This window comes from Lissotriton helveticus, chromosome 3_1 (genome assembly GCF_964261635.1).
Source record: "Lissotriton helveticus chromosome 3_1, aLisHel1.1, whole genome shotgun sequence".
Taxonomy (NCBI): Eukaryota; Metazoa; Chordata; class Amphibia; order Caudata; family Salamandridae; genus Lissotriton; species Lissotriton helveticus.
Genome location: NC_136061.1, coordinates 798,410,983 through 798,436,732, shown reverse-complemented (window position 1 = coordinate 798,436,732; position 25,750 = coordinate 798,410,983). Strand labels below are relative to the sequence as shown.

At 44.7% G+C, this 25,750-nt stretch overlaps 1 protein-coding gene across 2 annotated transcripts in view; it reads left to right on the top strand.

Moving 5' to 3' along the window:
* Nucleotides 1-25,750, top strand: part of PIK3C2A (phosphatidylinositol-4-phosphate 3-kinase catalytic subunit type 2 alpha) — a 1,158,716-nt gene that overhangs the window by 1,035,086 nt on the left and 97,880 nt on the right. For both annotated transcript variants that reach the window (XM_078681042.1, XM_078681043.1), the window contains 2 exons: nt 21,122-21,239; nt 21,339-21,420. In XM_078681042.1, the coding sequence (XP_078537168.1) occupies nt 21,122-21,239; nt 21,339-21,420 (200 nt within the window). The remainder of the gene's footprint in view (nt 1-21,121; nt 21,240-21,338; nt 21,421-25,750) is intronic.

Sequence of the window (25,750 nt, the reverse complement as noted above, 5' to 3'; positions counted from 1 at the left end):
AGCTTAGAGAATCAAAGACCCTGTCCATGTCGGCCAGGAGAAGTGCCGCCAGCTCCCCCAACTGTCTGCTGGCCGCCACTGACACGTGCGCACGCCTGATGTTGTGGCGTGTCGCCCTCTGGGGCATAAATCCAGCCTGGTCTGGGTGTACCAGGGAGGGAATGTATGGAAGAAGTTGGTTAGCTAATGCCTTGGCCAGGACCTTTGCTTCTATGTTCAGGAGGGAGATGGGACGGTACGACGCGTGTTGCTCCGAAGGCCTGCCAAGCTTGAGGAACACCACCACCTCTGCGTGTCTCCAGTCTTAGGGAAGCGAGCACCGTTCCCGTGCCTCCTCCACCACCGGACGGAAGTGTGGGGCCAGCTGCACGAAGCACTTTTTAAAAAACTCACCGGGAAAACCATTCAGTCCCAGGGCTTTCCCAGGATTCAGCTCCCCCATGGCCTTACCCAATTCCTCATCTGTCAACGGCCTATCCAAGCGGTCCCTAACCTCATCTGATATGGCCTTAGGTGGAAGGTCGTCTATAAATTTGGCTATGACCTCAGCAGTGAGGCACTCCTTAGTTGAAACTGTGTCTAGAAGTGCGTCTGGGAATGTCGCCTTGCTTGGTGGAGGTCTGTAAAGGAGCAGGAAGTTAAAGGAGGAAGACGGTGTAGGATTGCATCTTGTTAGAAGAGCCTCACAATTCTTTATGAGATGTCGTCACTTCAGTGATATGTAATGTTTGCCTGAACACAACAGCTAGACCACCTCCTTCTTTTCCTATACGATTTTGGGTGATCGTTTGATAGCTATGCAGGACTGGAGCCATAACTCCCAACCATGATTCAGTTATGAATAGTATGTCTGGTTTTGTATCTGTGAGAAGGTTGTAGATGTGATGTTTGTTTTTAGAGAGGGGTTGAGCATTTATTAGTAGAGAGTTTAGAGAATTGGCTTTGGTGTCAATGAAACTGTTTTGTAGAAGAGTGATCAGTATTGTGTGGGTTTGTAGCAGGTGTGTTTTTAGTGCTGGCATTAGCTGTATTAGGTTAGCAATTGTGTAGCTGCTCTGTATCATGTTGCACATCCAGCATGCTAAAAAGTCATTTTGATGGGTCTGTGTATGTATGTGGTGGAGATGGTGTTTGAGATTGAGTTGGTGTGCTGTGTTGTTTTCGTGTTGTAATATTGTTATGCAGTACACATGAGGCAGCGAAGTTGTGAGATGTGGCACGTTGCTTATAATATTTTCTTGTGTTTAGGGAAGAAGGTGTATGAGTCAAGGGTGGTGGTGCAGCATGCGAATCATGTAGTAAGTTTCTAAATTGTCCAATGGTTGAGAGGCAGTTAGAAGAGAGTTGCTGCGTTGCTGTTGAGGTACTGGGTTTTCTTAAGAACCGGTAAAGAACCGATAACCCAGCGGTGCCAGGGGACACACCCGGAGACCTCGAGTTCTTCCTGATTCAGACCTACAGAAACTCAGAGTCTTCTAGGTGAAGTCAAAGATCGATTTTTATTGGCTGCAACCAAGGCAACAAGTGTCCTAGAAGTACAACACGGGGGAAGTATATTCTCAGGAGACTGCTTCAATTTACAAAGTCAGGCTTCTCTCTTTATACAGAATATTCGGCTTCAGGCAAACATTCTTCGAATTTGCAATATATCATTTACAGGTTTTGGTTACAAAGGAAAAGCAGAGTCATGATGACATGTACATATTTCACGTCGTGCTGCCCATAACAAATCATTCGCAAGGCCCAACATTTCATCAGATATCGCTGGACCCCCAATAAAAACCGGCACCTCCCCATCATAAAGTAAGTGAAGCAAAGGAGCAGAGAAAGATGTGAGCGAGATACGGCAGGTGTGCGTGCTGAAATGGTTTTATGGCTTGTTGAGCCCTGATGCTATCTTGTTCGGCCACTGGGAGGGGACTGACCTAACGAGTTTGGCTTGGGGCAATGGTTCTAACTTGTATAGGTCAAAGAAAAGTCGATTAAGGAGTGTGTGTCCTTGTGGAATTGAATTCAGCTGGATTAAGGCCTATGTAAAGGGCAACACATAAATGGAAGCCAAGGGTTCAGAACGCAAATGACGATTTTGAGGCGAAATCGTCACCCAAATGTGCTGAAAATACATGTACATGTTGTGCTCGTCATTCTCGGTCTTTTGATACCAAATTCGTAAGACTTCGATGAAGTTTTAATTGTCGAGTTCAGAACGATTATATGAATTCAGAATTTTCAGAACCACAAACCCTCCTTTTGCCCTTACATAGGCAATTAATCTATCCTCATGTTAGTCTGAGTCCAGATCTATATTCCTAAAGTCATTGAGATGTTGCTGTAACATCATTCTAGTACTTAGTTCATCTCTTGACACAGGCTTCCTTACACGTGATGTAGCACAGAGGCCACATATTGCAGGAGCACACTGTATGCACAGACAGAACAGGAAAAGAATGGCTAAGACCATCCCAATGACCATTAGAATTTTCCATCCCCAGGCAGATATCAGTTCCCAGAACCATCCCATTAACGACCAATCTATTCCTTTATTAACGAATCTATTCATTCCTTTATCCACATGAATAGATTCGGAAATCTTATGTAGTTTGGAGATGGCCTGGTACACTGTTGGAGCGTTATCTGGGATGAAAATGCAGCAGCTAGATTGGATCAATCTGCATACCCCACCTCGGTCTGCAAGTATAACATCTAAAGCGACCCGGTTCTGAAGGGTCATAAGTCGATCCGACTGGAGCTCAGCAGTCAGGTTACTAAGGGCACCAGCAGTTTCGGTCACGGTGGACTCAACTACCCTTGTCAATTGCCTTAGGTTCCTACTGTTAGCCATGGATCCCCAGAACGGCAGAAAACCCTTTGCAAAGTCCCCAAATTCTTGACCTGCAGTGTCTTCTTTACTCAAAACACCTCTAACTATCCTTGTCCGGTGGTAGTCCGCCGCTGCTGTGTAGGTGGGAGGCAACAGGAATGAAACAAAACATGAGCCCGAGAAGTCAGGGGGCAACCATGTATAGGCTCTATCATGGCAGATGAAATAGGTACCCTTAGCTGCTAAAAATGCAGGGGAAATCTGAGACCCAAAAACATAAGTTTTTGTACAGACACTTTTGCCTAACTGTGCTCTGGGATTCTTGCCAATACCTTGCAGACACAGGTTACCCTGATGGGGTACAATCCAGATCGGGGAAGAACTTTTTGCTTGCTGTTTCTCACTTAAAGTAGCTCCATATCCGGTCACGTTCCAACCCACATATGCCAGTATCTCATCATCCGAAGTATCTTCATAAGAAATTACTTCCTTGATCATGTCAACTATACCTTTTACTAGAGCGCTAGTCTTGAGGTTGTCTTTTACCGAACGTAGGGGCTGGACTTCTCGTGCATATATGAACATTGTTCTGTATGCCCACACAGAACCATTGTGGCTAAAGGGCAGAACTAAATAAGGGATACCTTTATCCGTAGTGTGAGGCATAAGGCCACAAACCCAACAGTTAGTTGTGTTCATTACCAGTTGGCGTTGGTGTAAAAGCTGAACAAAGGAGTTATTAATGAACTCTAACCTTCTGTTGGACTCATGGTCAGGAAGGGGGTGAAAAGAATGAGAGGAAACAGTAGGGGGAGGTGATGCAGTGGGTGCAAATGTTACACGAAAAGAGAATAAAGCGTAACTTATTAAAAATGTCATCATACTCAATAACACAAAAATGCACAATATTATAAAACTTTTCTTTGTCATTATGGTGCACATTTTGTTCTTTAAATTAGTTTTTTTGGCAGGTCTCTCCACATCGGGAAACTCCATCCTCTCTAGAGTGCTGCCCGCGGTGGTAGGTTGATTCTGCTAAAGGATGCTTCTGTCAGTCCAGGGCAACTCCCTTAGACCAACCAGAACTACCGACCTAACGTCGTTAGCTGCACCCAAAAGACTTTTTGGGCAACCGCAGCCCTAGCAGCGGAACCCGGATGGCGGTTCGAAAAACAAAAATGAGCACGTTTCTTTAGATGTGAGAGCTGCGCTTTTCAAAAATAGTACTTTTATTTGTCCATAGGTTTTGGTCTCAAATTGCAAAAAGAAAGATAATTTTATTAGTTCGTTTTTCTCGGTCTCAGGTCGTACCGTTGTTTCCCAGGTATTGTCTGGTCCGGAAACAACAAGTCCGGTTCTGCAGTGTTCAATAGCTTGAACGGTGGCACAGCCTTGTGCGAAATGTTCTCATTTTCTGGTTCAGAGTCAGTTCTTTTTACGTGCAAATCTTTAAAAGGGGCGGCATGTGACAATGTGTCAGGTTCTGGATCAGTGACACCCTTCTGGACCCACTGGTCATGGGGCGGAGGAAATGTTACTTTTTTACAATGGATCCCGTGGACCCAGTTGGCCTTCTCCTTCACCCGAACTGCAGATCTTGTAGAAAGAAGGACGAGGTGAGGCCCGGACCACCTGGGCTGGTCGTTCTTTGTTCTTTGAAAGTTTTTAACGAGGACCCAGGAACCAGGATCAATGGAGTGACCGGGAGTCTCAGAGACCGTAGGCAGGGTGTTGTGAACCTGTTGATGCAAAACACGCAATTTAGCCGTCAATTCATACAAGTAATCGAGCAAAACAGGGTGCTCCAACTCACTGAATTTTCTGGGTCTAGGCACTCCCCATATATTGGCTGGCCGGCCAAAAACTATATCATATGGACTAAGTTTCATTCGTGAGTGCACAGTCATTCTGGTGGACAGGAGTGCTAAGGGTAGAGCATCAGGCCATTTAAGACCTGTGCTCGCTTGGATTTTGGCCAGTTTGAGTTTTAAAGTGCCATTGTAGCATTCCACTAATCCAGCTGATTGGGGGTGATTTGCAGCGTGGAACTTCTGCCTGATACCTAATCCCTCACATACATTCTTCATCACACGGCGTATAAATTCACTCCCGTTGTCAGACCAGATAATTCTAGGCATTCCGAATCTCGGGAAGAACTCTTTTACAAGGGCTTTCGCTGTGGACAAGGCAGTATTGTCTTTTAGGGGATATGCTTCTACCCATCTTGAGAAGGCACAAACAACAACTAGCACGTATTTTAAATTGTTGCACCTTTCCATGTGGATGAAATCTAGCTGCAAAACCTCGAACGGGTACGTAGGAGGTGCAAAGTGACCAGCTGGAGTTGGGGTTCCCCTACCAGGATTGTGTTTCAAACATACCATGCAATTCTTGACAACATTCTCTGCACACTTGGGAATCCCTGAATTCTTCCATACTGGAGCCAACAACTCGCAAATCCCTTTCACGCTGATATGAGCCATTCCATGAGCCATTGTAACTACTGCAAGTACGTACGCATCGGGTAGCAACCATCTCTGGTGTTCAGACAATTCAATCCAACAACCATTTGCATCCATCCTACCCGTACTTTCTTTCCACATGCTCAACTCTTTCTCTGTAGCCTCAGCTTGGATAGATTTCACACTTTCCATCGTGTCTTCACACCATCCAACATCACCAGTCCATCTTGCAGGACCTGCAACATACATTCGGCTCATCACATTCTTTGCCGTTTCCTTCGCGATTTCATCAGCAAATGCATTTCCACGACCAACATCATCGGTCACCTTCTTGTGAGCACTACACTTCACAATCGCCATTCGTAGAGGCAAGGTCAGTGATTCAAGCAACTCATTCACCAACTGACCATGCTGAATCTTAGCTCCATGCGAAGTCAAGAATCCACGTTCTCTCCACAATCGTCCAAAACTATGAGCCACTCCAAATGCATACTGGCTGTCGGTATAGACAGTCACTTTCATTCCTTTAGACAACACACATGCTCTTGTTAGTGCAATTAGTTCTGCTGCTTGAGCTGAATTATGTGGGACACGTGCAGCTTCAACAACTGTATGCAAAGTCGTGACAGCATAAGCTGCAGTTGTGTCACCATTCGGGAGCTTGAAACATGAACCATCCACCCATAATGTACCATCACATTCAGCAAGAGGAGTGTCTAGGAGGTCTATTCTCCCTTTGGTTTCCTCCTCTGTTCTGAGAAAACAATCGTGCTGTTCTGAAACATCTGATTCATCTGTAATTGGCAACAATGTAGCTAGGTTTAAGGTACTGCAGCTTTTTATGTGCACATGACTCGCTAACAGTGTCAATTCGTAACTGGACAATCGAGCACTGGTTAAGTGCTGTGTCTTGGTTCTATTTAACAACGTCTCTACTGCATGTGGGACCATCACGACTAGTGTATTATTCATTACTAGACCAGCAGACTGTCGAATAGAGACAGCTGCTGCTGATGTGGCTCTTAAACAACTTGGCAATGCTTTAGCTACCAGATCCAAAGTCGAGGAAAAATAGGCACATGGACGCTGCCTACCTCCAAACAACTGGGTCAACACTGACAATGCACAGCCCTCTTTCTCGTGGACATACAATGTGAAAGGTTTACTGTAGTCGGGGGTACCTAACACTGGAGCTGAACATAATGCTGTGCGTAATTCGAGAAAACTTTCCTGACACTCTTCAGACCAAGGAATAGCATTGGGCGTACCTTTACACGTCAATGCCACTAAAGGCTTGGCTAATAACAAAAAATTTGGAATCCACTGTCTACAGTGCGATGTAATGCCCAAGAAAGCACGCACTTCTCTCTGTGTTCTTGGCACACTCAATTTCGCTATTGCCTGAATTCTTTCTGGGGTCAGTTTCCTTCCCTCCTTCGATAAGAGGTGACCTAAGTAGGTCACTTCTTGTCGGCAATATTGTAGTTTGGAAAGTGACACCTTATGATGCAAATCACACAGATGGCGTAACAATGACGTTGTTGCTTTCTTACAAATTTCCTCAGTATCTGCAGCAATGAGCAAATCGTCAACATACTGTACAAGAGTAGCACCTTCAGGCAAAACAATCGTATCAAGCTGTGTTTTTAGAGCTTGACTATATATTGACGGACTTTCACAGTAGCCCTGAGGTGCGCGTTTAAAGCGGAAACTGCGACCTCCTAAACTGAAGGGAAAAATATCCCTGCTCTCCTCAGCAATTGGGATGCTGAAGAAAGCATTCTTCAGGTCAATCACCGTAAACCAGGAGGCAGAAGCTCGAATCATAGTCAATAATGTGGTAATATCGGGGACAACTGGGAATTGCGGCACAACTATTTTGTTGACTTCTCTAAGATCAATCACGAATCTGTACACGGGTGGCTGAGAAGGGTCAGTTTGTTTCAAAACAGGCAAAACCGGACTATTGCAAACGTTGCCTCGTGTTTCTTCAATCACATCCTTTTCAATTAATTCATAAACGATCGCTAGCAACCCTTTTTCGCCTTCACTAGAAATTCGGTATTGGGGAATTCGTGGCATTTTCACATTGGCTTTCAATGTTACAACATATGGTGGGATCTCTAGAAGACCCACATCATTAGGACCTGCGGCCCAAAGGATATCTGGAAGAAACGACAATTCTGCTGGAAGTTTATCTCTTGACAGGTACATTGAAGAAACCACTTTCTTACCTAAAGTAAGTTGTACTCCTGAAGGAGAACAGTATAAAGTCGCATACAATCTTTTTAACAAATCCAATCCTAGTAAGTTTTCACCACAACCAGTTGTCAAAATAAGGGGTGCTTCGAATTCGCAAGGACCAACGGAAAGAGACAAAGGGTCAGAAATCGGATTTCGAACTGGGGCGCCAGAAAAACCTACTGATACATTCGTTTCGCCAGACAAAGGTGCGCGAGGGAGTTTGGAGTGCATAATAGAACTCTTCATAGCACCAGTATCCAAAAGAAAAGGTTCCGACACACCTGATGTAATCACCTCAACGTATGGTCCACTCTGATCTACTGGAACTGAAACAACTCCCTCTCTTTGTCTATGGCTGTCCTAGCAATCATAAGTTTCCCAATTCTCACTTTCTGTATAGTAATCATCAACATAGTATTGAGCTGTTCTGTCAGATGTGTTGTTCTGCTGATCGAACCTGTTCATAGAATTTTGGGGTGGAAGTGGACGCGCGTTTTGGGGGATGTTTCCACGTCCTCTACCTCTAAAGGCTTGCTGAACACCTCGACCTCTTGTGTTTGAACTATTTGCACGCTGTAACAGAATTGGACAATTATTCTTAAAATTACCTTCTGCCTTGCAATATAAACATTGATTGGGGCCTACAGTGACACGTGGCTGATTATACTCGATTCTTTGCGAGTCCCTATGATACTGTTGAGGGTGCTGAAAGTTATTCTGATAGTTATTCTGACCACTATTATTCTGATTACCACTACCACGTGGCGGATATGCTTGTTGTAACAAAACCTTCGTTTTCAACTCCTTAGTTTTCTTTTCTGCTCTATCTTTCTCGTCTTTGTCCCTATTTTCATAGTACTGTGCTGTAGCTAATATCTGTGCTGAAGACGAAACTGCCCAAGAACTTTCTGAATCCTTTAACTTTTTACACAATTCTGGAAGTAGATTGTGCACAAATTTATTGACGAACAATCTCTGACCACCCTCAGTGGTCATATCCTGACCACTGTGATCGACAAATGTTTCTTCAAACCTGGTGAAGAAATCTGAGACAGTTTCTTCTTTCTTCTGCTTGCATGCAGACAACTTGTCCCAATTTACACGTATTGCAGGCATTATCGTTTTCATGTAATCCACTTTTTTACCGGGGAGTTCTGCTATTAAAGGCTCAGGCTTGGCACCGCCAACCTGTCGGGCATCTGCGGTAGCAATATTAGCCCATGAGTCACCTAATTCTTGATCGTGACCTGTATGGCAAATTTTACTCCATAAAGGCTGTGGAACAACATTCCCAAATAACATATCGATATCGGCTAGATTCATGATACATGAACCAGCAGTTTGTGACAACTCCTTATAATACCCTGCAGGATTTTTACGCGGATCAGGTAATGTCTGTTTGAGTGCTAAAACTTCTGCTCGCTTCCATGGGACATGTACCCAAACACGCTGAAAATGTGGCAGAATAGGGGGTTCGACAGTTGTGTCGCCCTCTCTCCATTGTGGGGGAACTTCTCTCATAGGGTATTGTCGCACCTTTTTCCTACTAGATGCACTAGGCTCAGATTGTGACCCAGAACTATTCCCCTTACACCGATAGGATAACAATATTTCAATCGCTTTCTTGACATCAGGACCTACAATCATACCCTCTCCAAACTTAAACCGTACATGACACAATTCCTGCGGGATGCATTCTAAATCATTGTCTTCCAAATCTTCACAAAGGAAAACACACATTTGTTCAAAAACATATCTCTGTGTCGGTGCTTCCCATTGATGGAAGACCTCCATGACAGAATCTATATCGTATCTCCCAGTGTCCATCACCCATTTACGTGCTAAACGATTCAATGAGTCTCTCTCTTGATAGTCAGGCAGTCGACTTCGCAACTGTCTGCGTTCCATGTTAGGGGTCGTAGTAGGCGACCCAAGAAGAGGCGAGAAAAGGTTAGTGATAGTGCTAGCCATTTTCTGCCGAATGGAAGGTGAAACTGAAGGAAGAACGGGTGGAAAAACGGGGTGAGACATGGCAGGGGCAGAGACAGAAGTAGAGGATACATCAGGAAAAATAGAAGGAGCGCTAGGCAAAATCATAGAGGGAGCATTAGGAGAAATAGAGAGTACAGGTGAAACAGAAGAGGTTGGTGAGCCTTGAGGAGGCTGCATCAGAGGAGCAAAAGCCAGCTGAAGAGTAGCTGGTGGGTGCTGTGGAGGAACAGAAGGCGAAGGTTGTACAACTAAAGGCTGCGGTGGTGCCGTAGCATTTTGCGCATAGGGGGGTGGAGAACTTAATAAATGCGACATTAATGGATCTTTTTCACGTTCTTTTGCTGCATCTTGCTTAGGAGTCGGCAAGACTGGATAACATTTGTCTATTACCATTTTACGTTGCCTATGCAACTGTTCACTCATCTGCTCTTCTTCATTGTCTTTATACTGCATAGCTGCTTGCATTACTGAAAGTTTCTCTTCTCTCTTATTTTTCTTAGCTAATTTAATTTCTTTCTGTTTGGCCTCCTTACGCCATAGGCGGAAAGAGTCAAACATTGCCGGCCGGGCTTTCTTTTTGAACAGTTTAACTTCAAGGTTATCTAAGATTTCAGTATCAAAACTACCGTGTTGGGGCCATTTTAAAACACCATCTTTTCTGGTGTATTTTATCCACACTTCATTGTATGTGATGGGGCCTACCCCATGTTTTACATATAACTCGTAAGTTGGAGTTCCAACTGGAGGAACCGGACATGAGTCCTCCAATCGGGAGTCCCTATTATTACCACCAAGACAAAACAAATTCCCAAGTCTAAGACTAGGCATCTTCGCTCTCTAGTCTAGTTCCAAACTTCGAAGGATTATCGATTACGATAGTTCTTGTGAATACACAAGTCCTTCGGTTTTGGTGCTTGCAAGTACCAACAAAACTATCCCAAGGGATACCAAAAACTAAGACCAACTAAGGACTGGGAGACGCTCCACTTATACTTAACTGAAATATCGTTGACGTCACCAGAAGACTTGTCTTAGTGTTTCGCTATACCAAACTTCAAGGGTCCAAATCAGGGCGATAGCCAAGGCAGCAGTCCTTGTAGCCGTCGGGAAGCGGGGAACCTCGCAGCAAAGACCTTCGGACCACGTCGACATGCAGGGGTCGTTGAAGTGGTTGGCCGTCCTCCGGAATTTTCACACGAAGCTCATCACGAACCTCTGGCTGACTGGTACCACTGGAATCGCCCCAAACGTTGGGCGCCAACTGAGGTACTGGGTTTTCTTAAGAACCGGTAAAGAACCGATAACCCAGCGGTGCCAGGGGACACACCCGGAGACCTCGAGTTCTTCCTGATTCAGACCTACAGAAACTCAGAGTCTTCTAGGTGAAGTCAAAGATCGATTTTTATTGGCTGCAACCAAGGCAACAAGTGTCCTAGAAGTACAACACGGGGGAAGTATATTCTCAGGAGACTGCTTCAATTTACAAAGTCAGGCTTCTCTCTTTATACAGAATATTCGGCTTCAGGCAAACATTCTTCGAATTTGCAATATATCATTTACAGGTTTTGGTTACAAAGGAAAAGCAGAGTCATGATGACATGTACATATTTCACGTCGTGCTGCCCATAACAAATCATTCGCAAGGCCCAACATTTCATCAGATATCGCTGGACCCCCAATAAAAACGGGCACCTCCCCATCATAAAGTAAGTGAAGCAAAGGAGCAGAGAAAGATGTGAGCGAGATACGGCAGGTGTGCGTGCTGAAATGGTTTTATGGCTTGTTGAGCCCTGATGCTATCTTGTTCGGCCACTGGGAGGGGACTGACCTAACGAGTTTGGCTTGGGGCAATGGTTCTAACTTGTATAGGTCAAAGAAAAGTCGATTAAGGAGTGTGTGTCCTTGTGGAATTGAATTCAGCTGGATTAAGGCCTATGTAAAGGGCAACACATAAATGGAAGCCAAGGGTTCAGAACGCAAATGACGATTTCGAGGCGAAATCGTCACCCAAATGTGCTGAAAATACATGTACATGTTGTGCTCGTCATTCTCGGTCTTTTGATACCAAATTCGTAAGACTTCGATGAAGTTTTAATTGTCGAGTTCAGAACGATTATATGAATTCAGCATTTTCAGAACCACACTGTATCTGTGTTAGGTGTGGTGGAAGAGACAAAGCTTGGCATTGGAGTTTGTTCCTTTGTGTGGTTTAAAAGGTGGGTGTATGTTTGTGTTTTGTGATGATAAGTAATATGAGATGTTGTGCTTTGAAGGTCTTGTTGTGCTGGTGTGTGTGATATGTTTTGTTTTTTGAGGAGTAGTGAAAAGGGGTGCAGGTGTATTTGTTTCATGCAATGGTTTGGGTTGTATAGTATTGTATGTGAGAGGAGGTTGTAAGGTAGAGGCGGTGGTGATGTGTTTATGAATAGGGTGTATGTTGTGTATAGGAGGGAATGAAGTAGAGGTAAGAGTGTTTGTCCTAGACTGGTTTGTTGCAAGAGTTAAAAGGTGTGGTGGTGTGCAGTGTAAGAGTTGTGTGTTAGTGTTATTATGGTAGAAGGAAGAGGAGGGTGTTGGTTGGACAAATGATGGAAGGCTGATTATATGTTTGTTAGTGATTAAAGGTGGTCTGTTAGGAGTAATTTAGAGCAGGGTGCGGATTTCTGGATGGGATGTAGTTATGTATGGCGTTGAATGGCATTGTGTTGGTGATGAGTGGATTGGCTAGTGATATAGGATAGAGTAGGGTACTGTTTGTAGGTGATGGTGGGTGGGTATGTGTGGTAGTTGGGATAGAAGGGTGTATAGATGTGGTTTGGTTGTTTTTTTTACTGTATGCTGGTACATTGGTTTGTGAATAGGGTTGTGTGTGGTGTACATTTGGTGTGAGTGTGTTATTCTGTTTGTGGATGGTGTGGGGTGGGTATTACTGAATGGGAACATGGGAAGCATTTCTGGCCCTAGTCCCAACCAGTCTCGGCCAGTCTCAAACAGGCAACTGCCTTTGTTCTCTCTGTTCTTAGCTGAGACGCCCTAAGCCTTGGCCTTTTATAGCCCAAGTGACCCCTTCAGCCAATGGGAACCCTAGCCCTAACAGTATCTAATCACACTACCCCTAAAATCTGGAACCAGTAAGAGACCACGACCTTACAGCCAATCTTAGCCCTAGTCCAAGCACCCAATCAGTTTAGAAAACCCTGATCTCTACGTCCAATAAAGGCCCTAGCCCTACCAGTAGTCCCAACCCAAGTCCAAGTAACCATTGGCACAGGAAGCCCTAGTCCCTACTTCCTTTAGAAAGCCTAACCCTACTCTTAACCCCACACCTAGTCCAGCTGTAGATTCACATGCTCTGCACAGCCCGCCATCCAGTGCTGGGTCCGGACGCCCGCACCCCGCCCCTCCCCGAAGAAGTCCCCCCTCCCCCCCAGGAGGCAGGCGACTCCCCCCTCGGCGACTGTGCGCATGGGCATCGACTCCACTGCCAGACTGCCTTCCCGCAGAGGGTGGTAATGAACTAATGAAGTTAGTAAGAGTAGTAGAATAGAGATATCCATGTTTATGTATCTCAGTAAGATATCAGTGCAACAGGTATAGGTACCCGGAGAGGAGGGTGGGTGCATGTACATCTAAATATAGATTACATGCTTTGCATAGACTATATTGGAGTAATCTCCCAAAGTGGTGGCTAACCTGTAGCTGTTGCAGTGGTTTGAAAGCGTGTCGTAGACTAACTTGCTGTCTTGCTAACATCTACACAGCAGTGAATGTGTGAGGTGTAGACCATGTAGCAGCTTTGCAGATGTCATCTATGCGGATGTTTCCTAAGAAAGCCATAGAAGCACCTAGTTTGCGAGTGGAGTGCGCTCTAGGGGGAACTGTTAATGTTCGTTTCACTTTTGCATAGCATGTTTGAGTACATTTAACTATCCACCGTGCAATACCCAATTTTGAGATGGGATTGACTTTATGAGGTGGAGCAAAAGCCACAAAGAGCGGTTTCGTTGTCAAATTGTTTTGTCTTTTCTATGTAGTAGAGTAATGCTCTTTTACTGTCTAAGAGATGTAGAGCACGTTCTGCCACAGAATATGGTTGAGGGAAGAACACAGCCACCTCAACTGATTGGTTGATATATAAGGCAGAAATCACCTTGGGTAAACATTTAGGATTAGTCCGAAGAAACACTGTTTTGGTGTACTTGTAAAAATGGTTCCTGTATAGTTAGTGCCTGAAGCTAACCTACTCTCGTCAGTGATATAATAGCTATGAGGAAAGGAACTTTCCAAGTGAGAAATTGCAGCTCACATTTGTGCAATGGCTCTAAGGGTGGACCCATGAGTCTGGTGAGGACAATATTGAGATACCATACTGGGGCAGGTGGAAGTCTTGGGGGAATGACTCTTTAGTCCTTCCATAATAACAGGCACTCTGAAGAGAGTAAGATGTTGTCTAGTTTGAAGGTATGTGGCTATTGTAGCAAGATGTAAGCTTATGGATGTGTATGCTAAATTTGAACGCTGTAGATGCAGTAAATAGCAGACGATCTTTTGAATGGAAGCATCAAGCTGGTTGATTTGTTTGTTTTTACAATAAATTACAAACCACTTCCACTTTGCTGCATAGCAAGTTCTTGTAGTAGGACATCTAGCCTCTTTGATAATGTTCATGCAGTCTGGCGGAAGATTGATGTAGCCAAACTCTGACTTCAGGTGCCAGATCGCAAGGTTGAGATGACCGGGATCTGGATCGCTTATCTCTCCGCCACTCTGCATGAGTAGATTGAGTGTAAGATGTGGTTTTTGGTAATGGACTGATATCTGAGAGATATCTGCCATAGAGTTTTCCAGGTATGAAAGCATAGCTCGCTTCTTAATGGAGTTATTGGGACCATTTGCATTGAGCGATAGGACCTTAATTACATGCAATGTCATGTCAGATGTATGAGATTACTGCTTTCTATGGTCCCTCTTATCAGTTTCCCCACCTCTCTCCCCTCAACCTCTTCTTCCGACCTCCCCGGGTGGTGTATCTTCCCTCCCTCCCACAGCTCACTAACGTGTACTGGTCCCCAAGAAAACTAGCAAGAAACTAAACTTACAAGTTAATGTAGTCCATTTAAGCCCAGGACTCGTAGGTCGAGTCCACAAGTCTTCAGCAGTTAGAAATGTTGCGTGCATGTTGTGGCCCTGGCACTCCCTCCCTGCTCCCAGGGAGTCCCTGCCCGCCGCCAGCCATACCTTGCTATGAACTCTTTACGTGGCCCAGAGATCTTGCCTGTCTCTTTGTTTTCTACTTCTTGGCCAGAGTGCTATGCGATACCCGTCCGCCCCAGTCGCAGGAGGAAGTTTAGTCAACATGTCATTTAGTGTCCAATCCTCCTTCCCCCTTGCAGAAGACATGTCTAGGGGCATAAGCTATATTTCGTTGTGTGAGCCTCTGTCACCTTAATAAGCCACCGTCAGCCTATTGGAACTGTGCGACTATGTTAGTCTTGCGTGACGGATCTAGAGCCTGCTGAATTTGTGCAACCAGCTCTCAGGCAACCAGTATCCCTTCCTCTTCTAAATGCCGATAGGTCTGGATCAGCCCTCGATCTCGGCTCCCGTGACCCGCTCTCCGTTGGGTAGTTACCGTCTCTAGTCGCGCTCTTGCCCCCTTCGCAGTAGAGCTGCTCTGTGTCCGTCTTCTGCTATGAGCCATGTTTAGCTCCAAGGATTTGTTATTCAGGTCTCCATTACCTCTGCAAGCTTCTGGCATGTCCATGGTGCATCTTTACTTCTTATCCTGCATCTGAAGGTTGACTGTTCAGGCCCACTCACCCCTGGGCTCTAACCATTAACCGCTCCCTGAGCACCTATAAGCTTTGGGAGTGGGGCCGGGAGTTGTGCCTCACTTTTTCCTCTTCTGCCTCTCTATATAGGGCTCTCCAGGCTTCTTGTTGGAATTAGAGTCGCCAATGCAGGGTCCTAGCTCATCAGGGCTCCCTCCCGTGGCAGCTATGGGGGACTGCTGGCCACGTGGGTTAAACCAACCATGGCGCCTCACACCTCTTAACACCTCCACCCCCAACCTCTTAATTCTTTCGTACCAGCGGTCCACTCCAGCCTCCCTAGTGGCCTCAGCTCCAGACCTTGTCCCCGCTTTGTTGCGGTATTGGGTGGGCCAACGCGGAGCCTCTTCACTCTCAAGTCCCCCAACGAACACCTCATCTGCTGTTGCCCGCTTTAATCTGGATTCCTCTCCCAGGCAGTTGCACCGTCCTTTCTCACCGTCAGCCAAGCGTCTGTCATTAGGTGTGCCGGGCCATGGTTACCGTTCCGCACAGCCGAGCCAGACTCTCTCTGCCAGCTGCTCCAGATTAGGCTCCACTGGTTGGCACCCACACCAGGCCCCCGCGGGCTTTGTATAGTGTGCTGAGTGCAATTTTAGACTCTCAGCAGGCCTACCTTGTGACACTGCCACAGTGCCTCTTCCTGTCGGACTTCTCCCTCACTGCGTTGCCTGGGTTCCTTCTGTTGTGTGGGGCAGGTCCAGCGTGGTGCCCCAGACCTCCCTATTTTGCCACACGTGCCCCAGCCTCTCTTTGGGCGTAGGCTCCGGTTCTCTAACTCGCCGCCCCTTTGTGTCGGAAGAGACTCTGCGCTGCCTCGACGCTCTTGGGCCACGCTTCCGACCTACCTCCTCTCTGCCTCAATCTTCCTTGCTCGGCAGGGGCTACTTGTACCTCGTCCCAGGGCGACATCCGTACGCCCTATCAGCTGCTGGTCTGGTCTATTGTTCAGTGCCTTCGCCCTTCATGGGCGCACTCGGACGGGCTCCGGTCTCGGTGGACCACCGAGATCTGGGAGACAATGAAAGCACGTCTGACCTGCTCGTCATCTTGGCTATGCCCCCTGTTTTTTCCTTTTAAAAGAGAGGGGGATACACAGCCCTATCCAGAAGCCTATTCTGGCGCTGGTACCCCATCCCCAGGGCCTGGATGGGTGCGTGCAACTTGTGCCCCCACCATAGACAATGTTGGAGGCCACGGATGAGCCCCAGAACCCCGCACCCCAGCTGGCTCCCCGCATGCTGCAGGAGCCGGCATTGCTTCTATTTGTGCTGCTCTATCCGGACGGGAGCAATATCTTGATCTGTGTCCCTGCCTGCATCAGTGCGGACAGGCAAACAGATCAAAAGTCTGCTCCCAGCTGGCAGGAGCATTTTTTTCAAACCTCCCGCCCACTAGGAGCAGATTTTGTGTTTGCTCCCGTTTTTCAGAAGTTATAAAAATGCTCCCCCCTCGCGGGAGCAAACATCAATTAATGACTCAGGAAGGGGGGCCGCATGCCCACCTCTCCCCTTTTAATGTAAATAGTGACCCTGGGGGAAGTGGTCCCCAGGGGGTTTTAAAGGCTCGGGATGGAGGGGTGGGGGGGGAGGGTCACGTGGACATATGATAGAGGCCTTGGATATTTTTTGTTGTGACTGTGCTTTCTCTATGGAGAACTAGTATTGAGTGGTTACTCCATTTTATTGATAGATCTTAATAATTTTGCTTACTGTTATCTCGTTTGGAGTTGATTGCCATCTCAAGTATTTCATACTCGCACCAAATCAATACCGCTAACAGCCAATTTATGAATATTCAGTAGTTGTTCTTAGGTGGTAAAATTTGAATTATTTTCAACAACTCATTTGGCCTGGTTTCTTATGACCTCTACTGGGCAATGCAAGATACCCATTTTATTGTTTCTGTAAGGGAAGTACAAGTCGTGTCCTGACTAATTTGTTAGCTGTAGGACATAGAGGAGGCCTCAGTTCTTATATTCCCTTTCCCCACTGACCACATTGTGTGATCATGGGCAAGCTGCTTTATCTCCTTATGCACTAGTTCCTTTTCATTGAAGCATTGGCAGCCCTTAGAGACAGGGCGAACTCTAGTACTAAAGGCTGTATGACAACTTTGTATACATGCGCATCACGGAGTAGGTGTTTAAAAGTTCTCTGTAAGGAAGTATATCTTTATTTGATGTTTCCTGCTCCTGTCATCACACAGTGTTTCATGTTTAGGTAGGTCGTGAGAGAATAATGGCACAGGTTCTCCAACGAGCCATTGGCTGGTGATTCCTGTAGTCTGTGTTCTGCCATGCTGTCAGTGGCTTTCTAGTGCTAGCTGGTTCCTGAAGTCTGCACTCTAGTCACAGGTGAGCCCTGCACTCTGTGCTCTACTGTTAGTGACTGGTCAGTGGAAGGCATGTTATCACTTCACAAGCGCTTAAGAGAAACTATGATTATCAGGCAGGCCTTTGTTCAGCAGTCCTATGCAAGAGATATGCATGAACTGTAAGAATGCCATTTGTATCTGTGTGTACGGGTAATTACACAAAGAACGATTTACATGGCACTCACAAAATATTTTCTCTTCTTCTTCTTACACTCGCTCTCTTATCACTCGTCCACTTCTCATCTGCTCTTCTCTCCCTTCCCCATTGTGTCACTGACCATCTCTCTTTCCTCATCCTGTTTAACTTTCCTGCGCTCCCTCTCTCTAATTGCTATTTCTTTCTCTCCTCTTTTCATCTTGCCTCTTTGTCTTCCTACTAATCTTGCTCCTTATTCCTTCTCTCGTCTTTCTCAATCCCTCTTTCCATATCTGTTTCTCTCCATTTTATCCTCTCTAGCGCACACTCTCACTTTTTTTCTTTCTCCTGTCTTCTTCCTCTAGCCTCTTATTCCTTCATCTCTTTCACTGCCTCACTCTAACGCTCTCATGTATTTTCCCTCTCTTTCTTGCCCTCGTTCTTCTCACTTTCTATAGATTTCTCTCATTTTGCTAATATCTGTACCCCCCTTTAATGTTCCCTTTCTTTTATATCTTCCATTTTTTTATCTTGTCTTTCTACTTTTTATTTCTAACATTACCTAACCTTTTAGTTCAAGATTTTCTATTTTTCATTGACGAACATCAGTTCACATGTTTCTCCTTTGTTTTTTCTCCCTGGTTTCCATGTATTTTCCTCTCATTTCCCCTTTCCTGTATATTAATTTCTCCCCCTGCAACACTTCTCTGTCGCACTATCTCTTCTTCATTTTTCTCTCCACTGTTTGTCTTTCCACTCTTCCTCTCAGCATTTCCCCTTTCCTCCTTTTTTTTTCTTTTTGCTGCTCTTTGTTCTCTGCGTCTCTAGTATTCTGCCTTATCTCTTTCTCGGTCTGACTATCACCCAGGCACTCATTTTTGTTTTTTTTAATCTCTCCTGTTGTCACTCTCATTCTGACACACACTATGTGTTCCCCTCTCTCAGTTTCACTTATTCTATCTCTCTTCCTCTATCTTTCAAGCAGATACACACACACACACACACACACACACTCAATATCTTACTCTTTCTCTATCTCTTGTTTCCATTTCACCTTACTGTGGGTATCAGTCTTTCTATTCTATTGCTCTCCTCTCATACTAACTCAGTGTCTCTTTCTCACATGTCTATTACTTCACCCCACGCACCATTTTACCTCAATGTTTCGTTCTCTATTTCTGGCCTCAATGCTTCTACATATATAATACTGATTGCAGTCTCTGTCTACACAGTTTTTAATGTGCCCCATTTCCATAAATGAAGTCTGCCCTCGGAGTCCGGCATCTGGTGATTCTCCCCTAGTGTCCGTCCGCTGCTTGTGTTGTAAATCAGGTACTATTTCACCACCTCTGCCCTCCAGTTGTTTATGTCCCACCCACCCCCAAATAAAGAAAGCTATAATAAACAAGCATTAGAACAGGCAGGAGAAAGTTGCCATCATTGCAAGGACAAAAAAACTAGAATGCATTTTTTATGTTAATTCTTTTTTTCATAGGGTCATTCAGTTGTTTATACATTTCTTCTTGTATGAATAAAAGATAAGGTAGCAAAAATGTGTGAAACACTTTATTAGAACTTTTCTACATGCTGTACAGCAGCTACTCTGCTCTTCAACATAGCTTAAAGACATTGGAAAAGCCAATAGCTCTGGCTAAACACATATAAGGTCCCATAGCCGAGACCTATTGGCTATGCCAATGCTTGTTCTGATGTTGCTGGCAGCCAGTCAGAGCGCTCGCTCCAGCAGGATTCCGATTCCCGCGGGAGCGAATTGGACCAGGGTAAAAAAAGCTCCCTGAGCCAATCAGACCCCTTGATTCTTTTTTAATCGGCTCTCCTGCTAGAGTCTTTCAAGTCTCTTGCGGACCCAACTCTCCAGATATAGAAATATTTTTGACCCTTAATTAAAAGAAAAAAAACTACTGAACGGATTTACACCAAGGCACAATCGGCACACCAACAGTTCAGCAGTTTTTGCAGTAGCTCTTCTTAAAGAAGTTAATTTGAAAATGCATAGGGATTTTGGGACCCCCCTTTTTTTCTCGGGCCCTGCCTGATGGATCACCCCGGAACTTCCTATGCACAAACTAGTCAAAAAGTGGCACCTTTTTAGAGTGTTTCATGGAGATTCGTCGAACGGAGCCAAATTCATAATACAACACAAAAAACACTTTACTTTGGAACAGCTGACCAAACTAACCACTCAATGGTGACCGCCACTGGATAATATATATATATATATATATATATATATATATATATATATATATATATATATATATATATATATATATACACACACACACACACACATATATACACATACGTATGGATTTGTTATGTAGGCAACAGTATCACTAAAAGCACAAAATCCATTAAAATCACCCTATTACATTATGCTGCCAAATTGCTTACTCGCCAAGCTGCGATAAGCAATCTCTGATGACACATCAAAGTACATAATTGATTACATTAATGTGATGCACAATGTATGCAAGAGGTGCAAGGAGTGGTTGAGTTTTAAGGAACTGAACATGACCAACTGCTGTGTGTCGTTGGTGTAGGAGAAAGCTGTGAAAAAGCAGCTAAGACACCCCCAAAATCCAAAGTCCACATAGTCAACGGCACATGAACTTTGACCATACACAAAATGTGGATTGACACAAGGTGTAGCCTTTGACCTTCCCTTTGCATCCCCATTTGCCCTAAAGTAGTTTTGCAGTGTTCGGTGTTGGCAGCTTCATGGAGATGTAAAATTTCTAGGGCACATGCACACAGCTTCCAGATAACGTGTTCAACAAAAGAGCACACAAAATGGTTACAGACAATACTCAACATCTCTAAGGAACTAAACAATATATGCCCATGGGAAAGGATAACACCACAGATACCCACTCCCAGAATCGCAAATCCTCATTCCCCAATGAACACCATTTGGCCTTGAGTGTGTGGTCTGGCATTGGCTACACTCTGCTCCCATGTCCTCCCTAAACTGCCAACAATGAGCATTTTGCTTTGCGTGTGAATCTTTTGTGGTAGCTGCATATAGCCTGCAGCTGGTCCTGTTCCACACCCCCTCTCTGTGCACAGCCAATGTCAACGGTGATATGTAGTGTTACCAGTGATGTCAGTGATTAACATATTGGTGACATATTGCTCTGATTTAATTCATTTTGACCTGATTGTAGCTTTTCGTAAAGTAGGTAGCTTGTTTTCATGTTTTCAAAGTATAATTTTAGTTTTCTTTTTCATCCTTTAGTTTTCCTAACAGGATGGTTCTCGGAAGAACTCATGTTAAAGATGTAGCAGCCAAAAGAAAAATGGAACTGAACAGTTACTTGCAAAGTCTTATGGACAGCTGTACCGAAGTAGCAGAGGTTAGAGTTTAACTTAAACTTTGTACTAAATCATATTGTGTTCTATTTTAGAAACATTTCTAACTAACATTTCTCTTTTCATTTTCTTTTCATATTCAGTGTGATCTTGTTTACACATTTTTTCATCCATTACTGCGTGACGACAAAGCTGATGGCATCGAAGGAATTGAAAAATCCATAAGTATAAGAAATTTTTATTTTATTAATTTGTTATTGCTTTGTGCACTAATTTGCTATTCGTTTTTTTGTACGTTTATTTAAACAATTGCGTACAACAGCGATCTGCTTTTGTTTTGAGTTGATTTTGACATTTCTCTTTCTTGGACAAATCTCTAAAATACTTAATATTGACCTGTAATTTAGATGCGTCTCACCTTATATCTAATACATATATTTGTTACATTTTTTGGATAAGGAACATCTTTGCAAAAAACATTTCTATTAGAAAGATCCTTGGTGTGTAACAAGATGTTTAGAATATTTCACTTCAAAGAGGATATTGCATAGCATATTTCTCCTATGACAGACACCAATTTCTTTGAATACTATGTCCATATACATGAAAAAACATAAAACTGCAAATGGAGATTTGCATCTCGGCCTCTGCATCGTCACGATTGCTAATCTGATGCAAATGCAATTATTGTATTTACCTCCAGGGTGAGACCATTGTAACAAGACAAAAAAGCTAGAGATGAATTGGTTACTCTGTGTACTGCATTTCCATCCACGATACTTTCACACAAAAGCTGTGAGTCCAGTTTCATCTGTTCCTCATAGCCTGTGGGGTTGGGACCACACCTTCCATAAGCTTTATGCCCCCAGCACTGCCTTTGTGCGATATGTCACTGGTTACTTAGATTGTGTGTGGTTTACATAGTGCAAACTTAGTTACAAAGAAACTTAATACTCTACAGGAAGGGATTCCTCAGAGTGAAGACTCATTGTGGAATGGAGAACAGCAGCGGTAGGAGGTTGAAGCTGGGAAGGTGCTCCTGAGGTTAAATTGGTTTGTCTTTGTATGGAGCCACTGAAGCCACTTGAAGTTCCCTTTCATTTGTATGAATCCGCAGTTGCTTATCTAAACAAGCATTTAAAATTCAATATGTCTTGCCTTTGATTAAGTTTAAGCCATTTACTTTGTGAATGGTATTGTATAGCGAAGCAAATGGCTTTAACTTAATGAAAGGCGAGACCTATTGCATTTTTGATGCTTGTTAAACATATTGTTCGAGGCATATGGGCTGCAGACCACACACTATTGCATAGATCACCATCTGGTGGTGGGCCCGGATGATTACACTTTGTTTTTCTTGGAAGAGTCTTTTATTGTCCGTTGGATGAGTCCTCCTGTAGATCGTCGTGCGCATGGACATCGACTCCATCTTCAGATTGTTTTTTTCCGCCATCGAGCTCGGATGTGTTCATCGTTCGGTCCCGTTACCGATCTCTTTTCAAATTCCAGAACTTCATCATACCATCGGTATCGTCTTTGACAGTAATTCCAAGTTACAGTGTCGAGGAAAGGCTTGCGCTTCTCGATTACAGCGTTCTTCTGGGCCGTCGGGCCCAACTGCGCCATTGGGCCTTTGGATCATGGAAAGAACACCTTTCAAGAAGTGCCCTCAGTGTGGACACAAATTCCCTCACACTGATCTTCATGAGGTTTGCAACCTGTGCTTGTCTCCACAGCATGAGGGTTGAGAATGTGAGGCCTGCGCTTCGTTCTGGTCCAGGAAGACTATCAGGGACCGTCGAGCTCGAAGAGTCATGGCGCAGTCATCTTCATCGACACCAGACCTCATCATTGATGAGGCTCAGATCGAAGTAGAGTCTGAAGAACAGCAGCAGGACGACATCGTTTCCGAAGCAGAGGAGTCCGCTTCTGGAGCCGAGGACCGATCGGAAGACGACTATCTTCTTCCAGCTGGTCAACAGGTCGTGAGTACAAGCGTCGACTCTGTTCACCTCCCCATACCGGGACAGGCTTCGGTTCCACCTCCACCTCCGGGCACGTGTGCACACCGACCAAAACCTTTCCGACGCCCTGCCTTCCGGCTCGGCAACGAAGAATACAAAAAAGCTTCCAGTCGACTCTGGCTTGAGTCAGTCTGTCGGTCCCGACAAGCAAAATGTCCTCAAACCCAAATAAACCCCGGCACCGAAGCAGTCATCAGTACCGAAACCAGCGGAGCCAAAATCTAGCTCGGCACCGAAAGACGTTCCCAAGTCTACCGAACCAAAGACCCCGGTTCCGAAAAAAGTCGACCCGAAGCCTGCTTCGACATTGAAACACACTTCGGCTCCGAAGGTTGATGATTCCAAATGCACTTCACGAGCAAAGATTCCGGATCCAAAATCGGCAGATCCGAGAAAGACCAAGGCTTCGGAACCGAAACCAAAATCCACTCCAAAGAGACCATAGACACTGTAAAACCTAAGCATTTTGGTCCCAAACAAGATAAATCTGCACCAAAAAAGGATTTTTCGGCAGAAGGGCTTTTCAGACCAGACCCAAAGCAAATGACTCTTCATATTAATCCAAAGACTGGACATGTTATTACAGTGCCTGAAAATAGGAAAATGGACTATCTTAAACCACCTTCAGTTCCTCTCAAAAAGCATGCTCAAACTTCCCCCATAAGAATTCCTTCACCATTACCAGAGATACCAACAGATTTTTCTCCAGTACACTCACCATCCAGCACACATAGAATTATACCACGGGAGGATGATGATGATGATGAAGACAATTATTCACAAGGGGTCGAAAGTGAACATCATATAGACGACACAGATGACCCAGACATTATTCCTGGGCCATCAGATGATCCCTGGGAGGATTATCATGCGCCAGATGTGACACAAGATGACGCATACCCTTCTAGACCATCTCCTCTGGATGACACTATTGGGTTTACACAGCTCATTCATAGAGCAGCCACATTTCATGGAGTAGACTTACACACAGATCCAGTGGAAGAGGATTTCCCCATGGATACACTACTGTCGTCACATAAAACCACAACCACATTACCAATAATTAGTGGAGTGGTGAGACATGCACCAGAGGTATTCAGAGACCCAGTCAGAGCCAGGGTGATTAATCCCAGACTAGAAAAGAAGTACAAAGCAGCTCCATCGGACCCAGCATACATCAAAGGTCAGCTGCGATTAGACTCATTGGTGGTATCAAATACGATAAAAAGAGCTAACTCGCAGACAACAGGGGATGCTCCACCCCCTGATAAAGAGTCTAAGCTATTAGATGCTTCAGGGAAACGCACCATCTCACAAGCAGCCAATATCTGGAGAATTGCTAACACTCAGGCTTTGTTAGCAGGATATGATCAAGCACATTATGATTAGTTACAATAACTCATGCAACATTTACCAGAGCAATATAAGACCAGAGCCTGTGATCTAATACAAGAAGGCAAGGTTATTACAAATACCTTAATCCGCTGCGCATTAGACACTGCAGACACAGCCTCTAGAGCGATAAATTCAGGAGTACTGCTACATAGACAGGCATGGCTATGCATCTCTGGGTTTAAACCAGAAGTACAGGCCAGTATTTTAAATCAACCCTTTGACCAGCAACATCTCTTTGGTCCAACAGTTGATAGTGCACTAGAAAAGATGAAAAAAGATAACGATACAGCAAAATCTATGGGAGCTTTACAAACTCAAACCCTTAGAGCGTCCTTTCTACGCTCTTCATATAGAGGCGCCTCCAAGGGGTTTCAAACTGACAACACCTCCTCTTCTTATAAAGCGCCCACCCAAACCTGACCCAGCAGAGGCTATTACAGAGGAGGATATAGTGGTAACAACAATAAGGGCAGAGCTAGAGGCAACAACAACCGCAATGCCTCTACTCCCAAACTGTGACTTCCCTTCCATCCCCCCAGACCATTCCACTCTTGTCGGGGGGAGATTACAACAGTTCCTACTTGTCTGGAACTCCATCACCACAGACAGGTGGGTAAGACAAATAATTCAGTCAGGTTATTGCCTTGAGCTCATTTCCACTTGTCCAGCAATACCACCCAGACAACTGCCCATGTCACAGGAACATCTCATACTTCTAAGACAAGAGGTTGCATCTCTATTACTAAAGAATGCAATAGAACCAGTCCCCAAACACCATCAAAACACAGGAGTTTACTCCCTATACTTTTTCATACCCAAAAAGGACGGGTCCCTCAGACCTATACTGGATCTAAGACCCCTAAACCTGTACATACAATCCGACCATTTCCATATGGTCACACTACAACAAATTCTGCCGTTGTTAAAACAAGGCGACTTCCTTGCCACATTAGATCTCAAGCACGCTTACTTTCACATTCCTATTAATCAATCTCACAGAAAGTACCTTCGATTTGTACTAGAAGGTCAACACTACCAATTCAAAGTACTCCCTTTCAGAGTAACTACAGCACCTCGAATGTTTACAAAGTGTCTAGCAGTAGTAGCAGCACACTTGAGAAGGAACAACATTCATG